The sequence below is a fragment of the Narcine bancroftii genome, chromosome 6 (assembly GCF_036971445.1).
Source record: "Narcine bancroftii isolate sNarBan1 chromosome 6, sNarBan1.hap1, whole genome shotgun sequence".
Taxonomy (NCBI): Eukaryota; Metazoa; Chordata; class Chondrichthyes; order Torpediniformes; family Narcinidae; genus Narcine; species Narcine bancroftii.
The window spans coordinates 35,565,758-35,588,075 of NC_091474.1; the positions used below are offsets into that span (position 1 = coordinate 35,565,758).

At 38.6% G+C, this 22,318-nt stretch overlaps 1 protein-coding gene across 5 annotated transcripts in view; it reads left to right on the forward strand.

Moving 5' to 3' along the window:
* tti1 (TELO2 interacting protein 1) overlaps nucleotides 1–22,318 on the forward strand; it is a 51,128-nt gene that overhangs the window by 2,730 nt on the left and 26,080 nt on the right. For 3 of the 5 annotated variants that reach the window (XM_069884628.1, XM_069884630.1, XM_069884629.1), the window contains 7 exons: nucleotides 2,241–4,595; nucleotides 5,749–5,913; nucleotides 8,602–8,753; nucleotides 15,152–15,292; nucleotides 15,435–15,639; nucleotides 15,850–15,937; nucleotides 16,541–18,041. In XM_069884628.1, the coding sequence (XP_069740729.1) occupies nucleotides 2,288–4,595; nucleotides 5,749–5,913; nucleotides 8,602–8,753; nucleotides 15,152–15,292; nucleotides 15,435–15,639; nucleotides 15,850–15,937; nucleotides 16,541–16,721 (3,240 nt within the window). In that variant the 5' untranslated portion in view covers nucleotides 2,241–2,287 and the 3' untranslated portion in view covers nucleotides 16,722–18,041. Of the gene's footprint in view, nucleotides 1–439; nucleotides 605–2,240; nucleotides 4,596–5,748; nucleotides 5,914–8,601; nucleotides 8,754–15,151; nucleotides 15,293–15,434; nucleotides 15,640–15,849; nucleotides 15,938–16,540; nucleotides 18,042–22,318 lie in introns of those variants that run through there. The other 2 variants (XM_069884631.1, XR_011340022.1) reach the window with 2 other exon arrangements.

Genomic DNA, 22,318 nt, shown 5'->3' on the forward strand with positions numbered 1-22,318 from the left:
TGATTAGGAGGGGAATCGAGTGTTGTGGGGAGAAGGCAGGAGAATGGGGTTAAAAAGTACAGAAAATCAGCAATAGTGGGATGGACAATGAGCTGAATGGCTTAATTTCACTCTTATGGTCTTGTATGGAGAAGAGAAGCTAGTGTAAAGAGGACAGTAGTCTGTATGGGAATGATGAACAGAGAGAGGTGAAACAGACAGAAGATTGGCAGATGTCAGACAAAAGGAAAGAGATGCAAGAAAATGCTTCAGGTGCAGAATCCTACAAGTTGGAGTGAATTATTAGAAGACAAAAGGCTGCCAGTGCTGGAAACTGGAAAGATGATAATGTAGAAGAAAGCAGTCACCCACTACATTCGGTTCTTGTACTGTAGCTCCCTCTGCATTGGTCAGACCATCCGCAGACTTCGAGAAAGTTTCGCAGAGCAGTTTCCCTATGTCCACGATGGCCATCCTGAGCTTCAAGTTGCATGCCATTTCAAATCCCTTTCCCATTTCTACACTGACCTGTCTATCCTGGGCCTTTTACACTGCCATAGTGAAGCCCACTGTAAAGTGCAAGATCAACACCAAATATTCTGCGTGGGCACTCTATAGCCCAAAGGTATGAACATAGAATTTTCTAATTTCAGGCAATTGTTCCCTCTCTTCTTCTATACTACTTCTCTTTCCTCATCCCATCCTCCTCCTTCTCTTCCTCTTCTCCTTTCCCACCCACCCCCATCCATTCTCAATTTTCCACTCCCCTTGGTTCCATCTCCCCACTGGATTCTTCTGCTCTACTCCCCCCAACTATTTAGTTCTATCTGGTCTCTCTTTATATCACTATTATCATCAGTACACATGCCTGATCCCTTGTTTTTGGTACCTTTCTCTCTCTTTGTCTAGCATATGCCAATCTACTGCCTCTGTCAATCATGCTTCACCTTCCCCTGTTCAGTTGTTCCAAAATGTGCTCCTGTCCCACTTTTCTCATGTTGTCCTCTTTACACTAGCTTCTCTTGTCAACTTTCCCAGTCTCCTGAAAGGATTTTGGCCTGAAACATTGATCATACTTTTTCTCCCACTGCTTATCCTGCTTGAATTCCTTCTGAAGATTGTATTTTGCTTCAGATTCCTGCACCGACTAAATTATGTGTGATTTAGATTAATTTGTGGAATAATAAGTGAAGAAGATAGATGATGAAAGGGTCTAGAATTCTCTGAAAAGTTGGAGAAGGCTTCTGTATTTGTTTATACAGTTGATGAGCCATGATTTGCAGGGCAATGGACCTGGAAAATGAGATTACGTTGATAATTCTGGCAAATATTGGTTGAACACGAGTCATCCTGTTTTGTAAATTGTTGATATTTCAATTGCAAAGGAACAATATTTTGTTGCTGACTTCCTTTAGATTTTTAGTTTTGTATTGCTTCATTCATTCTCTGTTTTTTCTTAGCTATTGTAATTGGCATGAAGTAATTTTTCTTTCCTGCTTCTGAGTTCAAACTTCAATATCCTCTGTATCTTTTCCAAGAGTACTTTTTTTTAATTGTTGTCCATATTACAAAACTTGAGGCTATATATTTAATATCCACCCCCATTTCCAGATTTCCAACACTCAGATTGCTGCATGGTAGATGTTTGTGGGCTTCTAGTTGATTTTCATCCTTTTAATTGGTGCTGATGCTAATGGCTAAGGTCAAATCTATGTGAAATGCAATTATTTTTTTCCTTCTGCATTTAGAGAATGGAACATGTGCTTTGCTCAGTAAATAATTGTATTGTCTATACCATCCGCTCAGGCTGTAAGTAATTCTTAACTTGGTGATACTTGCATTGGTTTCAACGTGTTTTTTTCCTTTTAAATTTTAAAATTGAACTTCGACATTCAGCATGGCAACAGGCCCTTTCGGTCCATGAGCCTGTGGCATCCAATTACACCCAATTAGCCTACAACCTCTATGTTTTTGAACAGAGAGAAAACCCATGCAGACACCAGGAAAACATGCAAACTCCTTACAGGCTGTGCCAGATTCAAACCCTGGCCATTGGCACTGTAACAGCGTTGCACTAACAGTGGTGCTAACTATGTCGCCTAGTTTGTATTCATTTGATTTTAATCTCACTTGTGGCACTGTAAATAATGCCACAGAACCAAAATAACTGCTCAATAATACATTTGTCCATTTTTTAAATATTTCTGATTCTGTGGTGTGAAGTGCTCAGCCCATTGAACGTGACCCTTCTATTTTTGCAGGATAATAGAGCAGCAAATGAAGTGTTGAAAGCTTGAAGGATTGCATCATGGCCATCTTTGACACACCAACAGAAGCTTTCAAAGCCTTGCGTCCAATTTGTGTTGTGATAACCAAGGAACAGACCATTAATAACATACAATGCCTTCAGTCACAGCTGCAGAATGTTGGAGATGCAGCTTTACAAGATTTACAAGAATATGTACTATTTCCACTCAGATTTGCACTGAGGACACCTGGCCCAAAGCAAGACAGATTTCTGCAAAGTGTTGTGGAGTGCATAAATTTTATTATTTCAAGAACATGTGTGCGGAGTCAGCAGCTTCTCTGTGAGCTCTTCTCTGACCTTTCCCTTTGCCTGTCCTCTCCAGGCCACCCTGGAAAGCTGGCCATAACCTCGGAGGAGCTTAAAATGGCTGCAGTCCAAGGTTTTGATGCTCTATTGCATTCAGCTTATGGTGACATTGTGCTAGCTTTGTACAAGCCAGACATGCTTCCTGCCCAAGGATTTATTATCTCCATTCTCTTAACCATAGCTGAACGTGAAAAATCAAGGCAGCTCCAAATCCATGCTCTGAAATGTTTGCTGACCCTGATTTTGCAATGTGATTGCTCAGAAATGCACTGTTCTTTTGACAATAGTGACCTGATTCGTGTTGGAGATTTATTTGCCTCGTTTTTGCCTGGGATCACTTTAGGAATGACACGCATTATCTCTGGAGATGTGAAGCAGGGTCACTTAGTAACAACCTATGCTATAAGGGTTTGGTATAAGGTGGTATGCATAGTTATGGCCAATGAACAATTATCCAACATTCAACATGAGAAGAATATGAATTATGCAGCCAAAAGTAAACATGCTGAACTTGTTATTCATAGAAAACCAGAATGGGTAAAAAGCACTGTGAGCAAACTAGATGTGCTTTTGCACAAACTATGCAGTTGTGCCGCTGGTAACTCGCATTGGAAAGTACGGCTAGAATTCATTGAATTGGTTCACCATTTGCTGTCAAACTGTAGCAAATCATTCAAGGATTCCATCAGCCATTTGCTGGAGATTCTCGTGAGGCTTGTAGGTGATGAGAGACAAGAGGTGCAAACAAGATGTACTCAAGTTTTGAGACAAGTCTCTGAGGAGTGTGTAGTGTGGGAGAACAAAGATTTCACAGATGTTCTGTCAGAGAATCTGCATGCACTTGCAACAGCCCTGCCAAGACTTATGAGAACTCACGATGATCAAAGTAAATTCATATCATTAAGTCTGTTACTTGGCTACCTAAAATTATTAGGCAGCAAAGTGAATATTGTTCTAAATTCAACTGTTCATCTTGGGCGTCTTTCAAAAGCACTGATACAGATCCTAGAGTTGGATGTTACAGATGTGAAGATTGTGGAAGAAAGACAATTGACTTCTGAAGCTGCAAATCTGCACCAGTCAACACCCTGCTCATCCAGCTCAAATGATCTTATGACCTGTGGAAAGCCTGCTACACAGAGAAAATATTTCAAATATTTTAATGAAGAACGTATATTTACATTGCTTCAGCAGGTGTGCAGGGTTTTGGGTTACTATGGCAATCTCTATCTGCTGGTGGATCATTTTATGGAACTATACCAAGAGTCTGTAATGTACAGGAAACAGGCTGCATTGGTGATTAATGAACTGTTGCTGGGAAGTGCTGGATTAGATGTGTATGTTCTGCATGAAAAAGAAACTCCAGTTAGTACAGAGGATTTCAAGGCAACCATCACATCTATTGTTGAGGAATACACAAGCATGGACAACTGGCATTTGGTAACTAATCTGGATTCAGAAAATGAAACTGGCCTTAATAAAAATCAACCACAGTTTCAGGGTTTTACTGAAGGATTCCACAGCGGTTCCCAGTACTCAAGTTTAACAGTTCATACTATGAACAGTAATATCTGGCAAATTTGCATTCAACTAGAAGGGATTGGTTACTTTGCTCGAGTGTTAAATAAAGAATTCCGCCTGGTTTTAATGACAACTCTCTACCCAGTGTTAGAAAAGATTGGAGCCGAAACTTTGCTTATTAGTCAAATAGCCAGAAGTACCTTGGTCGATATGTGCCAAGCCTGTGGCTACGCTTCACTTCAGGAAATGATAAATCAGAATTTGGACTATTTAGTCAATACTATTTCGCTGAATTTGAGAAGACTAGATCAACACCCTCATACACCTCGTGTTATTAACGTCATGTTTAGCTATTCTGATGCCAGCTTTCTGCCTTTAGTTGACGATTTGGTTCAGGATGTGCTGCTGTCTCTTGACCATTACCACATTGAAAAGGCTCAGCTAATTTTCACTGTCCTCCACTCATTATTAACTGCCTTGGGTATGTAGTATGCATTGATAAAAATAGACCTTTACGAGAATGCGGCAAATTTGTACATGCCTTACCAAATAACTAAGATACTGTACAAAATACAGTAAGCCAATTTACTGGATCTTTTATTTTGTAAGTAGTGTAATGTTTCAGGGTGAAAACTAGTACATGAAGTTGATATTAAGGAAATTGAGGGATATGTGGCTGATGCAGGAAAACGGAGCTAAAATAAATCTTACTGTGGAGCAAACCCAAAGGGTTAACTGGCTTAATTCCCTTTCAAATTACTGTGTTCTTGTGTAAAAGAAATTTCACTCTCCCACATATCAATGCAGAGAAATAAGACACTTTAGAGCTTAAATAAAGTACCACAATTCAAACAAATGCAACTTTTTAAATTCCATGCAGATGCAATATGTGGTTGCACCACTGGAGGGAGATGGTACTCTATATTGATCTAGTAGCAGAAGTCGATAAAGGAGGTTCTTACCTCTTTGGTTCTCATGGATTTCATGGTTTAAAATGGGCTTAAAAACATTTTGTGTGAGCAGTATTTAACTGCACAATGTGAAGGAATATACTGGAAACTCAGCTGGATCTTTTAAGTAAATTCATTGAGAAAATTTGTTGCAGGTCCTTGTTGTTTATGTTTGGCATAGCATAAGATTTTTTTATATATATACATATATATAATGTGATGTTAAACAATGAATGAACATGTGCTTTTATGTCAATTGTACACAATTAATTGGCAAATCTGATCTTTAGGGACATGAATCTGGGTTAAAATAATGGATGGAGCCATCTTAAGTATAGAATTAACATGATCTGCGTAATATAGAGGCAAGCTGTATTTAAATGGCAGAGATGATCGGCCAGCTGGAATGATCAGCCATCTGGAATGATCCCCAGTCTTGTGAGCTGAAAGTGCCTGTGACCCTGACCTCTTTTAAATGTGCCACCTGTTCTACTTAATATTAAATTCTCATGCTATAACAGATTAACGTGGCTAAATTTAATAGAGATGTGAATATAAAGATAATTGTTCCTTTGATAATTTTCTCTCTTTAACTGAAAACTTTAAAAAATTTTGAAATCACAAATTCAGTTTGTTGGATGTTACTCAATTAAAATAACTTATTAAGCATTCACCACAAAACAGCTTGCTGGTTTCCATCTGTGGATCCTGTTCAGAAAAAGGGGAAATCTCATGAAGCCAGCAAATCTGGCATTACAGCAGAAGAGATCCAGTCGTTTTTCCAGGAATATCAGAACCTAAAACGTCTAGCAGAAGGGGACATTGAAGGGATTGATCTAGACCAAACAGGTACTGTTCTGCATAAAAGTTTCTCTTGCAGATAGTGAAAGCACATCATTTTATCCTAGTTAATGTAGAAAAAAATCTACATGGTCGCTTAACCTATGATCCATTCATGGTTGTGTAAAAGGCTATTATTTTGAAGATTGTATTATACAAGTTTTATCATGATACTATTTTGATTCATTGAATTGATTTTTTAAAAACTTTTTATGTTATGTATTTGGGAAGTATTCAAAGTTCAATCAAATTGCATGAACAGCTCTTTTCAAATGTGTAAGCTTTTCCTATGATTTAACCTATTAGCTATTGGATGCAATGACTGAATAGTCTCAATTTTTGAGTGAATTATTCTCAGGCATCTCTTCATTCATCTTTTTGCTTCATTGTGCCTCCTTATCTGCCTTTCCTTTCTCATTTTGTTTCCACCTTTCATATTTGTTTAAGCTCTTTTTATGCATTAATCCTTGAACATCATACAATTTATTGAATGTGATATAGAGAGAGTTCTCCATATCAGACCTGCACAGTCTCCTAATCAGCTTACATTTTTGTTCAGTTTGTCTCCCCTCATCAATTATCCTTCCATACAAGCTAATTTCAGAGGAGTATTTTTCCATTAGCTCATTGTGGATTGGTGAAAAAAATACGAGCATTGTAAATAATAATTCTGAGTAATATATATACTGTATACTGTTGTACTGAATATTAAATGGTGTATGATTTTAATTTTTTCTTAACTTAGCTTTCAAACAGTAATGCTGAACTGTCTGTATAAGCTGCAAGGAGGACAGTTATAGTTGGGAAGCCAATTAACAAAATAGAAAGCCACTTGTTGATGCACATTGACTCTGTGCCAACAAAGCTTTAAAATTGTTCTCCGTTCCTCCATGACACCTCTTACCCCACACCATTTTAAGATATTTGCAGTCTTTCAATTGTAGTCTCTTGTTCATGCTTGATTTCTTTCACTTGGCAACAGACTTTATAATTTTTATCCCAAACCTGTCTCTCTTTTACTCATTTTCTTTTAAAATATTAATAACATTTATCTCATTGGCTGTACTTTTGATCAACTTATGTCCAATTCTGTTTGGTCATTCCTGTGAAGTGTGCTTTGGGATGTTTTTGTATTAAAGATGCTATGTAAATTCATATTATTGTTGATAAATAGCTAACATTAATATGAAAATATTTGAAACTTTTCATCATTTGATGACTCATGATTTCCCTATTGAATAAAATACAGTAAAAGTCCTAAAATCCAGTCAGGTCAGGGATTGGGTTGTTCTGGATTTTCCAAGTTCTCAGTCAGTCCATCTATGGCTCTTGCACAATGCACTCATGCAGTGCACAAGCCGAGAACTGGAGAAGTCCAAATCTCGGGAGGCCTAGATTTATGGCATCTGGATTTTCGGACTTTTACTGTACTTTTTTTAATAAAAGCTATGGATCGTATATCACAATAAATGCTCATCAACAGACCTAAAAGCGAGTGAGAGTATTGGACCATATTAGTTTGTTAGAGAAAGCACGCACAAGAAGCTCATGTTAGTGCAGTTCTAATAGATTATGGCATACATTTCAGATTTCATTGTCTATCAATGAATTTCATTGGAAAGTGTACTAATCTTAGTTCAATGATAATTGAATCTTGAGAAAACTTAGTATTTTGTCACACTCTCCAGAAAAGAATCTTTCAATATTTCTCGGGTTCTTTCAAAAATGGGTTTCCAACATAACATATTCCATCTGCCACTTTGTAGCCCATTTTTCCAGCTGGTCCACATCCCACTGCAAGCTTTGAAAGCCTTCAATGCTGTCCTATCATGCAAATCATTGTTATTAATTAAAACCACAATAGGCCCAGCACCGATCCCTGAGGCACATCACTGTTCACAATCCTCCAGTCAAAGTGTAATCATCAATACCACTCTCTGGCTTCTTCTGCAAAGCCAATGTCTAATTCATTTTCCTTCCTCATCCTGAATACTGAGTGACTGAACCTTCTTGACCATGAGGTATCTCATCAAAGCCTACTATGGATGTAGCATCACCTGCTGTTACTTCATCACTTTTCCTGGAAACGTCCTCAAAAAGCTATGATTAGTTAGATATGACCTACCATGCCCAAAGCCATGTTGACTATCTCTAATCAGTCCCTGTTTTATTGGAGCTTCTGAAAGAAATTATTTCCAGGAAAGCTTTTGAAGACCTTTTTTATAAGCAAAGTACATAGGTAAGAAAAAAATCTGAATGTTTACCCTTCATGTACAAGAACATGCTTTCTTTTGAAAATCTTCTGTGAATAATTTTTGAGTGAATAATACCTTTAAATGCTAAACTGATTCCTGCACATTGCCAAATAATTAAGAATTCTGACTTGTGTCATGGCAACATCTTTTTAAGTTTTGCACGAAAAATGCAGGAAATCTTAACAAATCAGGTAGTATCTGTGAAGAAATGCACAGTTGATGATTCAGGATAAGGGAGTGTTTCTGGAATTTTCTATATTTGACCTTTTTCTTTGTCTTTATTTAATTTGTATCTTTAAAATTTTACATTTATCCCCATCAGGATTATCAGGACTGATGGTCAACTCTGGGTCCTGTTTATTTAATAGTCACTGTTTTAAAATGTGTTGATGACATTTGAGATTTCTACCGGCCTTAAGCATCTGCCTGTGTTCTCTTTTAGAATGTGAAATTCCTAGTCAAGCAGATCCCAATGTTAGCTGTGACCACCCTGATGTAAAGAAAGAGCTGCCAACGCATATCCAGATCTCTAAAGATGTGATGGAAAGATGCATTCACCTCTTATCAGACAAAAGCATTAAATTACGACTGAAGGTCTTGCATTGTTCCATGACTGAAATATATCTTTAAACAATTGCTGGGTATCTTTTGCTGCATTTTATATTCTTCCCTGAGAGTAGATTGTTAAAAGAGTAAGATCAATTGTTAGCAGAAATTCTGTTTGGGATGGACAAAACTATTATTTTTAATTTGTCTTTTTTTTCCAAATTAAAGGAGTTCTGGATTTCTGTTTCCATTTTTTGAGGATTGGTTTTAGTCAGTCATAATGTCAGATGAAAATTGGTGACCAAAAGATGTTTTAGTGGTTGCAGTATAATGGATTAAGAAACCATTTAGATGGTTGGCAGGAGGGGAGGTTAAAGACAGTGTTTGAGAGATGGTAGGGATATACTTAATATATAACCATATAACAGTTTAAAGCGTGGAAGCAGGCCATATCGGCCCTTCGAGTCCATGCTGGTTCACTTGAACAACTCCACTAGTTTCCCCCCTCCCACTCTCCGCCCATAAGCCTCCAACCTCCTCATATCCCACTCTCTGCCCATAAGCCTCCATCCTCCTCATATCCATGTACACATCCAACCTTCTCTTAAGTGACAGAAAGGACCCTGCTGCAACTATTTCCTCTGGAAGATCATTCCATTCTGCCACCTCTCTCTGAGTGAAGAAGTATCCTCTAACATTTCTACTAAAGTTTTGCCCCCTTACCCTTAATTTCTGCCCTCTTGTTCCAACCTTCCCTGCCTTCAGGGGAAAGAGTCTATTCACGTCTAGTCTATCTATTCCCTTCATAATTTTAAATACCTCTATCAAATCCCCTCTCAACTGTCTACGTTCCACTGAATAAAGTCCCAGTCTCCTTAATCTTTCTCTGTACTCTAGATGTTGTAAGCCAGGCAACATTTTTGTAAATCTTCACTGCACCCTCTCCACCTTATCTATATCCTTCCTATAATTTGGAGACCAGAACTGAACACAGTACTCCAAACCTGGCCTCACCAACGCCTTAAACAGTCTCAGCATCACTTCCACCTTCTATACTTATGCTATGATTTATGAAGACCAGCATACCATATGTCTTCTTAACCACCTTGTCTGCACGGGAATCCACCTTCCAGGAACTCTGTACCATAACTCCAAGATCCCTCTGTTCCTCTGCATTCCTCAATACCCTCCCCTTAACTGCATATTTTGGTTATTTTTCCGAAATGCAGCACCTCACACTTGTCTACATTAAATTCCATCTGCCATCTTTCAGCCCACTCTTCCAAACAAATCAAATACTTCTGTAATCCAAGAAAACCTTTCTCACTATCCACCACTCCCCCTGTTTTCATATTGTCTGCATATTTGCTTACCCAGTTAACCACCCCATCATCCAAATCATTAATATAAATGATAAACAACAGGGGACCCAGCACCGATCCCTGAGGTACACCGCTTGTTACAGGCTTCCATCCTGACAGACAGTTGTCCACCATGACTCTCTGCTGTCTATCTTCCAGCCACCTCTGAACCTATCTCACTATCTCTCTATTAATCCCTAGTGACTGAACCTTCTTTACTAGCCTTACGTGTGAAATCTTATCAAAAGTCTTGCTAAAATCCAAATGGATCATGTCAACTTGTCACCTCTTCAAAAAACTCAAGATTTGTCAAACATGACTTTCCATTCACAAACCCATGCTGGGTGCCCCTGATCAATCCCTGCCTATCCAGATATTTGTACATACTATCTCTAAGAATACCCTCCATAACTTTCCCCACCAACGAAGTCAAACTTACTGGCCGATAATTACTTGGCCTGCACCTTGTTCCTTTTTTTAAACAATGGAACTACATTTGCCACCCTCCAGTCCTGCGGCACTACACCCTCCTCCAGTGATCGTTGAAAAATCACTGTCAGAGGCCCCGCTATTTGTTCCCTGACCTCCTTTAATGTCCTGGGAAAAATCCCATCAGGACCAGGAGACTTATCTACCTTTATTGACCCTCGAAGCTCCAAAACCCTCTCTTTACTAATCCCTATCCTTTCCGTAATTAAACCACTCGTCTCACTTATCTCACATCATCCAATGTCCCTTTCCCTCATGAATACAATATTTCGCCCATCTTATACGGTTCCAAACAGTTCATTGTTCCCATTTTCCAGTGGACCTACCCTATCCTTAACCCTCCTTTTATTATTCACATATCTGTAAAAACCCTTAGGATTCACTTTCACCTTATTAGCTATGGACATCTCATACCTTTTTGCCTTTCTAATTTCCCTCTTAATGTTCTTTCTGCCATCTAAGTAATGATCATGCATCTCATTAATCTTTTGTTTCTTACATTTAGCATAGGCCTCCCTCTTATCCCGAACCAACTTCCTAATTTTTCTAGAAAACCATGACTCCCTTGAACTTTTGGTCTTGCCTTTTGGCCAGATTGGAACATAAAGATTCTGTACTCTCAAAATCTCTCCCTTAAATACCCTCCTATTTGCCTTTACATTCTTTCTGGCAAAAAGATCAACCCACTCTCTGCAAATCCCTTCTTATTTCTTCAAATCTGGCCTTCCCCCACTCGAAGACCTTTGACTTCGGACCTGACCTATCCCTTTCCATAATTAAACTTAAGCTAATGGACCCATGATCACTGGATCCAAAGTTCTCCCCAACGCTCACCTCCGTCACTGTCAGCAGACTGAAAGTCCAGAGTGGTATCTTTGGTCGCATTGAACTTCTGTGAAAACCTCTAATTGTGCAGCCAACAATGGTGCCAACTATGAATAGATTGTTGAGAATAATGGAAATGGCTTCCAGTATTGCATTGGGACCACTATGCATATCTGAAACCTGCATGTTGGACACTGCATCATCTGTGCAGAGAATCTCAAATTTCAATTTTTTAAATTAAATCCTCAAAATAGAGAGAGTGCAGAGAAGGTTCACAAGAATGTTGACAGACTAGGGCTTTTTTCTCTGGAGCGTAGAAGATTGAGAGGGGACTTGATAGAGGTGTTTAAGATTTTAAAAGGGACAGACAGAGTAAACGTGGATAGGCTTTTTCAATTAAGAGTGGGGGAGATTCAAACTAGAGGACATGGTTTAAGATTGAGGGGGGAAAATTATAAGGGGAACATGAGGGGAAATTTCTTTACGCAAAGGGTGGTAGGGATGTGGAATGAGCTTCCAGCAGATGTGGTTGAGGCGGGATCATTGGTTACATTTTAGGATAGACTGGATCGTTACATGGAGAGGAGAGGACTGGAGGGGTATGGACCGGGTGCTGGTCAGTGGGACTAGGAGGGTGGGAATTTGTTACGGCATGGACTGGTAGGGCCGAACTGGCCTGTTCTGTGCTGTAAGTGGTTATATATGGTTATAAAAGTGTGAAGCTTTGTGATCCAAAGTTTCGACCACAACTCACAGTTGTCATGCTGTTGGCTTTTTGCAGATTCTCCTGTTATTTTATGGGTAGATGTTGCTGTTATGCTAAAATAGAAGGCCTGGAACATTTCCACAAGTTTCACTGAGTGGCAAAGCTGTAAAAGCCTTGGAATCCTTCTGAATGTTATTTATACTTGGAAACATTTCAAAACTATACAATTAGTAAATAATTAAAACGGAAAGAAAAAACACACAAAATATTAATGTTTAATTGTTGAGGACCATATTTAAAGCAAGCTCAATTAATTTTAAAATTGTATGCTAACTGTCTGATTCTACCTTTTAAGCCAGGTTAATTGGAAAATTAAATCCAAAATTAATTTGTTAATCGAAAGCAGAGAATGATGGAGAAGTGTTTTTTGTGAATGGAAATCTATGACCATTAGTTTACCACAGGGATCAGTGATGGGGTCCTTACAGTTTCTTGTGTATAATAATGATTTGGATATGTTGCAGAGGGTATGATCAGTAAGTTTGCAGATAACCCAAACCATGTTGGAAGTGATGAAGGAAGACAGAATATAAAGAATGATATTGATGATCTGTTAAATTGGTCAGATCAATGGGACATGGAACTTAATCCTGATAGCATGAGGTTATGCATATTTGGAGGTCTGAAGAGAGGCATACACAATGAATTGTCAATCCCTCAGGTGTATGGAAGAACAGAGGACCTTAATGTACAATTCTAGAGATGGTAGTGAAAGGTACAAAGTGCTGAAGAAGGCATATGCAATGCTTGCCTTCATTAGCTAGGAAACTAGACACAATAATATGGAGATTTGGTACAACTTCATAAAACTTGAGTTAAGCCACAACTGTGTGCTATTTGGTCAGGAAGGATGTAATTACATTGGAGACTTACCAAAATGTTGTTGAAGATGTGATGTTTTAGTTACATGGAGAGAATAGATAAGTTGGGATTATTTTCCTTGAAGCAAAGGTATGCAAAATTATGAGGGGCAGTGAAGAAATGTTTGTAGCAAATGTGTGTAAGTTTACAGTAAGTTGCAATATTTTAGAGATAATCTGAGGAAGAATTTTTTCAACCCAAAGTGCATTGGAAGTTGGAATTGACTGACCTGAGTGGATGATGAAGACAGGAACTCCTATAACATTTAAGTATCAGGAAGAACACCTGAATCATCAAGGCATGAAAGACCGTGGGCTAACTCCAAGAAAATCAAATTGGTATAGATGGGTATATGATGGTTGGCATTGATATGATGGGCCAAAGGATCAGGTTCTGTGTTGTCTGACTCAAGTCTGGCTTAGGTTCAGCAGGCAAGTTCCCTGGAGTATGCAGCAAATTCTTCCTGTGCCACTGGATTCTATGTGGAGTCCAACATCAGAATGTGGGAATAGCTTCCCCAATATGTTTGAGACTTTAGGATTTACACAAAATCCTGACCATCATAATACTTAGAGTAATCTGAGCCAGTGTTGTGTGTGTGTGAACGCAGTTCAATGGGTCCCAAGGGTAATGAGTGAATGCAGCTGATTGAATAGTTTTTATTTTCACGTCTCTTATCTAACTAAACTAGGGACATGAGGCACACAGTACTACAGCTCTCAATCCTTTCTCTGCACACTCCTTACCAATGATCCTCCAACACTGTGCATGGTTCTGTTATGAGTCCAAAGGACCTCAAATCCCAGCAGCAATAAATATGCACCACAACAAAGGGTTACTTAAAAGAAAAGTTGCTTTTAATTATCTTTGAACATGAAAATAGAATCAAACTTTAACTTATCTCTATTAACTTACTTAACCCCCCTTCTAAAGCTAAGTGCACTTGTGTGTATGGTGTGTGTAAGTTCAGCAAAGTTATTTGGTTCACAGTCTAATCTCACTGATTGCAGACAATTCTAGTACTGTGCACAGAAGTTAACATTAATAAAGTTCACCAGGCTTTGGTGCTTAACAGGTAAATGGTTACCACTCAGAAGTGTTCTTGTTGGTTTTCTGAGAGAATTTTTCTTGTTCCAGGATATCCACAACTTTCCCCCTTCAAGGTTTCCAGATGATGACCTCTTTCTTTCAGGTCACCACAGAGTTCCTTTCTGTTTTATCTATTCCAAGGGAAACACTGGGATAGGCAGTCCTCTCCTTTGACCAGGCGATCTTCCAAACCTTCTCCCTCTCCCTCCCTTTTCTCTGAAAGCAAAGCCTCTTTTTTCTGTTCTTTGCCTACAAAGATCACATGACCTTCCAGACAGTAAATGCTCTTTTCCAGACAAAGCTGCTACTGCCTGTTGTTACATTTGTTGCCCTTTTGCAAACAACAGTCCATCATGAGTCTCTTGCAAAAGCTCCTGCAAAAATTGTGTTTTAAAGTGTGTGACCTGCTCTAACAAACCTTTCCCAATTTATCTCCCAAACACCTCTATATACTCTGTCACAGTTCCCAATCTGGAGTGGGGCTTGGGTTCATTCCAGAATAGAAAGAGAATGATGGCTCACATGTGGTGGGCTTTATAGTGTTATCAGCTGGAGAATCCAGCCCAGTTTTCGATGAGGCAATTAAAAGGGCCAATGACCAAATATGTGCTGACCTGTAGGCAGCACATATGATGTGCGGATTCGCAGATGAGGTGACTTCCCATCAGGTTCCAGATTGAGGTCACATGCCTCTCCTCAATCCACCTTCCCATCAGATTCCAGAGGGGTCACATGACCCTCCAGAATCCATAATGTATGAGCAAGGATTGCATTGATAAATTAGAGCACTACTATTTAAAATTTTCAATTCGATTGCAGTCTGCTCCTTCTCTGGTTGTTCTCGTGGCCATAGTACAACTTAATGGTTAATGTACTTAAATTCAAAACAGTTAATCCTCACGAATCTATGATGTGTAATTTTAACAATGAGTGTAAGTCAATCAAACTGTCTTTACTCAGAACATTTCTTAATGATTGCTTGCTTCTTAATGCAAGATTACCAATCAACTGTCTCTTCAATTATTATGTAACTGCAACTGTTTTTTTCCTAACAGGTCCTGGATGTTTTGGAACTTTGTGTGATTGTTCTTCAGAGTAACCTGAATGAACTACTCCCAATGGTACACCGTGCATGGAGTCCCATTGTTCAGCGATTGATCAATGATGATTCTCTTGTTGTCCTCAGGGCATTCAAGGTCAAATTATATTTCCTGCCAATTGTTTCTGGTGATTTTGTGTGTTTTGCATGATTTAGATTAAAACAGAGGATGGCATTTTATGTTGACTTAATTAGTATGAATAATGAAGAGCATTGAGTGGTTTTTATTTTACTCTTAGGTTCTATGCACATTGGCTGACACATGTGGCGATTTCTTGAGGAACAGAGTTTCTAAAGACATTATGCCAAAGGTGACCAGAACTTTGGTAAAACAAGCCTCAGTCAGTGTCAAGGCTGGGCCCATTTATAGCCATACACTCCCCTACAAACTTCAATTAGCAGTGCTACAGGGCCTCGGAAAGCTATGTGAGAAACTGGAACTTTGTAAGTATATACTTCTACTAAAGTCGGCATTTGAGCTCATGCTATTAACGTAGTTGGCTGGTTCCATCAATCCTAAATCTGAACTGAACTTGATGTTTGATACTGAATGTCAAATATAATAATGTTCAATTATTATAGCATCCAGCATTTTGGCAATAAAAATGATTTGAACTAGGTGGAGGAATAAAAGCATATTTTTTCTTGTTAAAGGTGAGACTGACCTGGATATGGTGGCTAGCACCTGTTTGCCATATCTAAGCAGCAGACAGCCACTGAAACTTCAGGAAGCAGCCTGCAGGTAATTTACAAATTTTAGATTTAAATAAATTGAAGGTTTTTTTTTCTTTTAACCAGGTGTTACCTGACAATATGTTTATTGCCTTTACTTTTAATGTCCATTGATGTTTTTTTGTATATATCTTAGTGTCTGGTCAACATCTATACATGTATTTTTGCCATTTTATCTTGGTATTATTGGATCTCAATATTAACATGGCACATTGAAGTCTAAATACCATTGTTCTTCCAAATGAACATCTGCATTCAAGGATGAATTTACAATGTTTAATGTTAAAAGAGTTTAACTAATAACGAAGTTCATCATTTGCAAAAAGTTTTGTAGGTTTATATTCCCACTGATCACGTATGAATATTAGAAACGGGGATCCAAGGATGACTAATTATTAAGACCAAATAGTTGAGCCTATCAGACTAGAACTTTTCAGCCTTTGCAAAGTGGTTGATCACCATGAGATGGGGCAATTGTTCTTAATGCTTCGTTAGAGGACTGAGAGAAAGGAGTCTTCAGCAAAACAAATTTCAGGAAATTAATGTAAAAACTATATGCTTTAAAGGAAAACCTCACATGTATGTTGTATGTACATCTGCTTTTCTTTCATAGTGTTTTTTATCATCTGGCTGAAGTTGATCCTGATGCTACCTGGCTCATTTTGAATGACCTTTATTGTCCAGATGCTTACAATCCACCACATGTCAGTCTTCCACCAATCCAACTTCTTGGAATGGGAAAACAAAGGAATGAATTCACAGATAATGTTATTCATCTTCTGCAGAATTTATGACGCAAGTTGTACTACCTGTTGATGTCTATATGAAACTTAAAAATCCTCTCATTTCATTCAATGCACCAACATTTGTCTTGGTCTAGGAAATGCTTTGAGGATTTTTTTCTTTTATTGGGGTATGCAATCCTTTGAAAATGGATGTAACACCAGCTTTTGTGGCTTGCTTTATGAACAACATTACCAAAGGTGCAGGTGTAGAGAGACAGAAGATTTCTGAGCATTGGTGATGCATCATAACAATATGGCCCTGGGAAGGATGTCCCATATTAATTGTCACAGCCACATGCATGTCCCGTTGGTATACCACAATACAGATTGAAACTAAAATGTAATGGCAGCACCCCCATCTCCCCATGTTTGGAATACAAATCATGTCTCCTCTGCTTTTTATTTGAACATTTACAAATTGTTCAATTTCAGTGGATAGGAGTTTCCCTACTGATTCTTCACTCCATAAGTAAATCATGCTCTTTAAAGATTCATGGGTGTAAGAAAGAAGTTGTATTATTTAATGTGAAAGATTTACAACCCCACCAATCCTGTCTAACTCTTCGCATATGTATTGAAAGACTTAAAGGGTCTTCATGTTTGAATAGAATTAAGCCTCAAAACTACATTGCTGACTTTAGGATTGTTATTTATATTCTCCAAGGAGTTTCAGATTATAATGAGTTATTTTACTTAAGAAGCTAATGCTGTCCCTGGGGGAAAAACCAAAAAAAATTGCTTTGACTGTGCATCTAAGGCAATAACTTGATTTTTATGGATGCATATCTAGTTCCCAAAGAGTGCCACTAGTTATCACAGTACCTTCCTGTCACACCTGCTCCAAATGCAGCAGTCCTGCTTTATCCACTAGTAAGTCATATCTTCAGGATTGTGCTCATTGGTTAGCTCCAAAATAGCCTGAAACAAGAATGTAATAGCAGTCCTCTTTCCCTGCCTCCATCCCGTGTTTGGAACAAAAATCATTTATATTTTGTTCATACTTTAAGTTCACAAGTCATTAAAATGCTCAAGAGTGTAAGAATTGGAGAAAATTCTTTCTGATTGCTTAATTGTGCTTTTTTCCTTGAAAAAAAGTGTGAAGGGGTAGAGATGGTGAGCCATGCATTACCCTTGTCTCATTTGCAAAACAGCTTGTTTTTGATGTTGCTTTCCTTTTAATGCTACTTCTAAGAGTAACAACAAGTTCTTTGGTTGCATTTGTTGTGCTTAGCATGCCAAGGATTGAGGCAATGAATCATTATATTTGGGGAAAAAAAGGAACATAAATTGGCTTGTGTGACTTCAATAAAAAAATCTTTAGTCTTTGAAGCATATGGTCACGTTTTTGTTTGATGCATCAGGAATCGAATATATGACACAGGAAGGACTTAAGACTTGTGTTGATGGTCTAATGAGCTTCCTCCCACCCTAATTCATCCCTTGTTCTTAGTTTCTGGTATTTGCTTCAATTATTTCAAATGGCAGCAAGCTCCACTTATCTGGCAACAAAATTTCTCCTGAATAATTTATCTGTTCCATCGGTCACCATCATGGCCCTCATTTTACAAAAGAAGGTACATCTCTTTATTTATCCTTTTAAACCACTTAATGAACCAGATTCTGCTACTCCCTAGCTGATCGTTGTGAAGGCTATTTGCAGCTTGTGCGTCAGTTTCTTTTGATGTCTGCAATTGCACTGCAATATAGAAGTCTGGAATGAACTAGAGGTCAGATGTTAATTGTCTGATATCTTGTGCTACCACTGGACCTGCCACTGAGTACAGGGACAAAGCTTGGATCTGTTGAGCAGCAGAGCTGGAGATGCTCTGCAACAGATCCCTTCGCTTTGCATGAGCCAGAACAGAACATAGAAGAAATAAGAGTAGGCTGATCTGATGATAGGCTCATCTTCATCTACCTGCCTTTTCTCCATATCCATTAATTCCACTACAATGTAAAAATCTATCTAACCTTGTCTTAAATATATTTACTGAGGTGGCCTCCATTGCTTCAATGGGCAGCAAATTCCATAGATTCACCACCCTCTGGGAAAAGCAGTTCCTCCAGAGTCTCATCAACACCTCTTTACTCTTATTACGCTATTCTCATCTCTGCCCTAAATCTATTACCCTGAAACTTGAGACTATGTCCTCTAAGTTCTGGTCTCCACCACCAATGAAAACAATTTACCTTCCTCTATCTTCTCTATGCCTTTCATAACTTTATATGTTTCTATAAGATACCCTCTCATACTTCTAAATTGCAGCAAGTACAGTCCCAGATGACTCTATCTCTCCTCAGGCTAATCCTCTCATCTCTAGAATCAACCCAGTGAATCTCCTCTGCACCACTTCCAAAGCCAGCACATCATTCCACAAGTAAGCTAACCAGAACGGCACTCGGCACTCCAGTTGCAGTGTAACCTCCCAGGTCCTAATTTCAATCCCTCAAACAATGAAGGCCAACATTCCATTTGCCTTCTTGATAGTCTACAAACCACTCTTTTGCGATTCATGCAAAAGCATGCCCAAGTTTCAAGATCACAAGATAAAGGAACAGAAATAGGTCATTCGGCCCATCGGATCTGCTCCACAATTTTACTCTGAGCTAAACTGTTCTCACATCTAGTTCCAAATTCTGGCCTTTTCCCCATATCCCTTGATATCCTGACTAATTAGATGATTTACCAATCTCCTTAAACTCCCTTTTTCTGCCTTCCTCCTTTTGCGGCCTTCCAACCCTCTGGAACCATTCCAGAGTCTATTGATTTCTGGAAAATCATTTCCAATGCCTCCACAGTCTCCAAAACTGCCTCCTTCAGAAGCCATCTGGGAAACTTATCTATCTTTAGTCCATTCATCTTATTAGGCATTATCTCTCTAGTAATCCTGACTGTACTTAATTCTATTCTCTGAGATCTCTGACTATCAGGTATATTGCTATCGTCTTCCTCAGTGAAGACTGACACAAAATAATCATTTAGTTCCTTTGCCATCTCTTTGTTACCCTGTATAATTTTTTCAGCATCATTTTTAATCGGTCCTATCTCTCTTTTACTCATTTTTTTAACTCTTAGTATCCTTTTGTATGTTATTTGCCAACTTGCTTTCATAATTCATCTTTTCTTTCCTAATGACTTATTTTGTCTCTTTCAGTAAGTTTTTTAAAGTTTCTGTCCTCTGTTTTTCCACTAATTTTTGCTTCCTTGCGTGCCCTCTCTGTTGCTTTTAGCCTCAACCTCTCTTGTTAGCCACATTTGTGTCATTTTTCCATTCATAATTTTCTTTTTTTCTTGGAATATATCCTGCACTTACTTTATTTCGTGGAGAAATATAATCCAATTCTGCTCTGCTGCCCCTCCATCTAGCTTACTTTTCCAGTCAACTTGGACCAGTTCCTCATACCACTGTAATTTCCTTTGCTCCATGAAATATTGGAACACCTGATATCAGCTTTTACTTTTCAGTTTTGAAACGGCAACATGCTGCTATTGCTTGCCATTTAAATAATAATCCGATCTTCTATTTTTCATTCCAAAATGGATAATCTCACATTTACCAACATTGTAATCCATCTGCCAGACCCCTTAATCTATCTATAGATACTTTTACACAGCCACTGAACAGCAGAAAATTTCTGCTCTGGCAGAGTAAAAAAATGTCATGGTGGAATTTTTTATGCAAATTCCATCCCATAATTTTTCCATTCATACTCGTACACTTTTTTTTACGGAGAAGCTGCAGCGTAAATTGACCGCAGCCACTCCGTAAGAAACAGTCCTAATGAATACAATGCTCCCCCTCCTACAAACTCTGCAACACAGGAAGGTTGTGTAAAAGTGCCCCTGTGTAAACGACCACATCGGGACTCACTGGAGGTTAGTATGCTAATTTTTTTAGGAATACTTCTGGGTTTTGTGTATATATATAAAAAAAATGCCCTATATCTCTCTACAGACTCTGTAGCTGCTGCACAACTTGCTTTATCACACAATTTAGTTCCATGAGCAAACTTGGATACTCTACGCCCCTTCCCCTCTTCCAGATCATTTATGTACATCATGAACAGTTGCAGGCCCAGTACCGACCCCTACGGCACACTGCTCACCACTGATTTCCAATTAGAAAAATGCCCCTGTATCCCAACTCTCTACTCTCTGCTTTCTAGTGGTTAACCAATCCTCTATGCATGCTAATACATCACCCCAAACTCTACACATCCTTATTTTATATATGCCTTTTAAGCAGAACTTTATCAAATGCCTTCTGGAAATCAAGGTAAGCAATATCCACCTGCTCTCCTCTATCTACCGTGTTTGTTATATCCTCAAAGAACTCCAATAAATTTGTCAAACAGAACCTGCCTTTGTTGAATCCATGATGCGTCTGCCTGATGGATCCATTTTGCTCCAGGTGCCTCACTATTTCTTCTTTAATGATAAATACAAGCATTTTCGCAACCACAGATGTTAAACTAACTGGCCATTAGTTCCCTGCCTATTGCCTACATTCTTTTTTAAATAGTGATGTGACATTTGCCATCTTCCAATCCACCGGTATGAGCCCAGAGTCCAGATAATTTTGATAAATTGTCACTAAAGCCTCAGCTATAAACTTCTGCCATTTATTTCAGTGACTTAGGGTGCATTCCATCATTATCTCTTTTTTTTACTGTTTTAAAGTGACAAATAAAAGTTACTTGTGCTTGTATCAGGACTAGGGGACTTTTCTAACTTCAGATCCTCAAATTTTCAGAGTACTACCTCTTTTAGAGAGAGCTATTACATCTAGGTCCTCACCTCCCATCACATCCATAACATCTGTCTTTGGGATGTTTGGCACGTCCTCCATCGTGAAGACTGACACAAAATAGCCATTCAAAGTCTCAGTCATTTCCTCATTACCCAATATCATTTACCCCCTTCTCATCTTCCGAAGGACCAACCTTCACTGTAGCCACCCTTTTCAACTTTATATAATTATAAAAGCCTTTAAAGTCCATTTTTTATATTTTATGCTAATATTTTCTCATAGTCTACCTTCCCTCTTCTGCAGGCCAGGCTGAATTTCTATTTATTGGTAGGGCAAAAAAAACTACTTGAGAAAAGATACATATACAAAAGAGAGAAATGTAAACAAAGTGCAATACATAAAATAAATATTCAATAATAAATTGTGTGCAAAGTCAGAGTCCGTAAATGAGTTTCTGAGTTTGTTATTTAGGGGTCTGATGGTGGAGGGATAGCAACTGTCCCTCAACCTGGTGTTACGAGTTTTGGGGTACCTATAGTTCTTTCCTGATCGTAACATCAAGAACAAGATGTCCTGGGTGGTATGGATCCTTGATGCTTGGTGCTACTTCTCCGATGGCAGCATTCCATGTAAATTATCTGGATGGTGGGGAGTTTTGCCTGTGATACACTGGACTGAGTCCACTATCTTTTGTAGGCTTTTCACTCAGAAGTATTGGTGTCCCCATACCAGGCTGTGATGCAGCCGGTCAGCACACTTTCTAAGACCTCACTGTGGAAGTTTGCCAAGGTTTTTTGACGTCATACCAAACGTCTGCAAACTCCTGAGAAAGTAGAGGTGCTCACATGCTTTCTT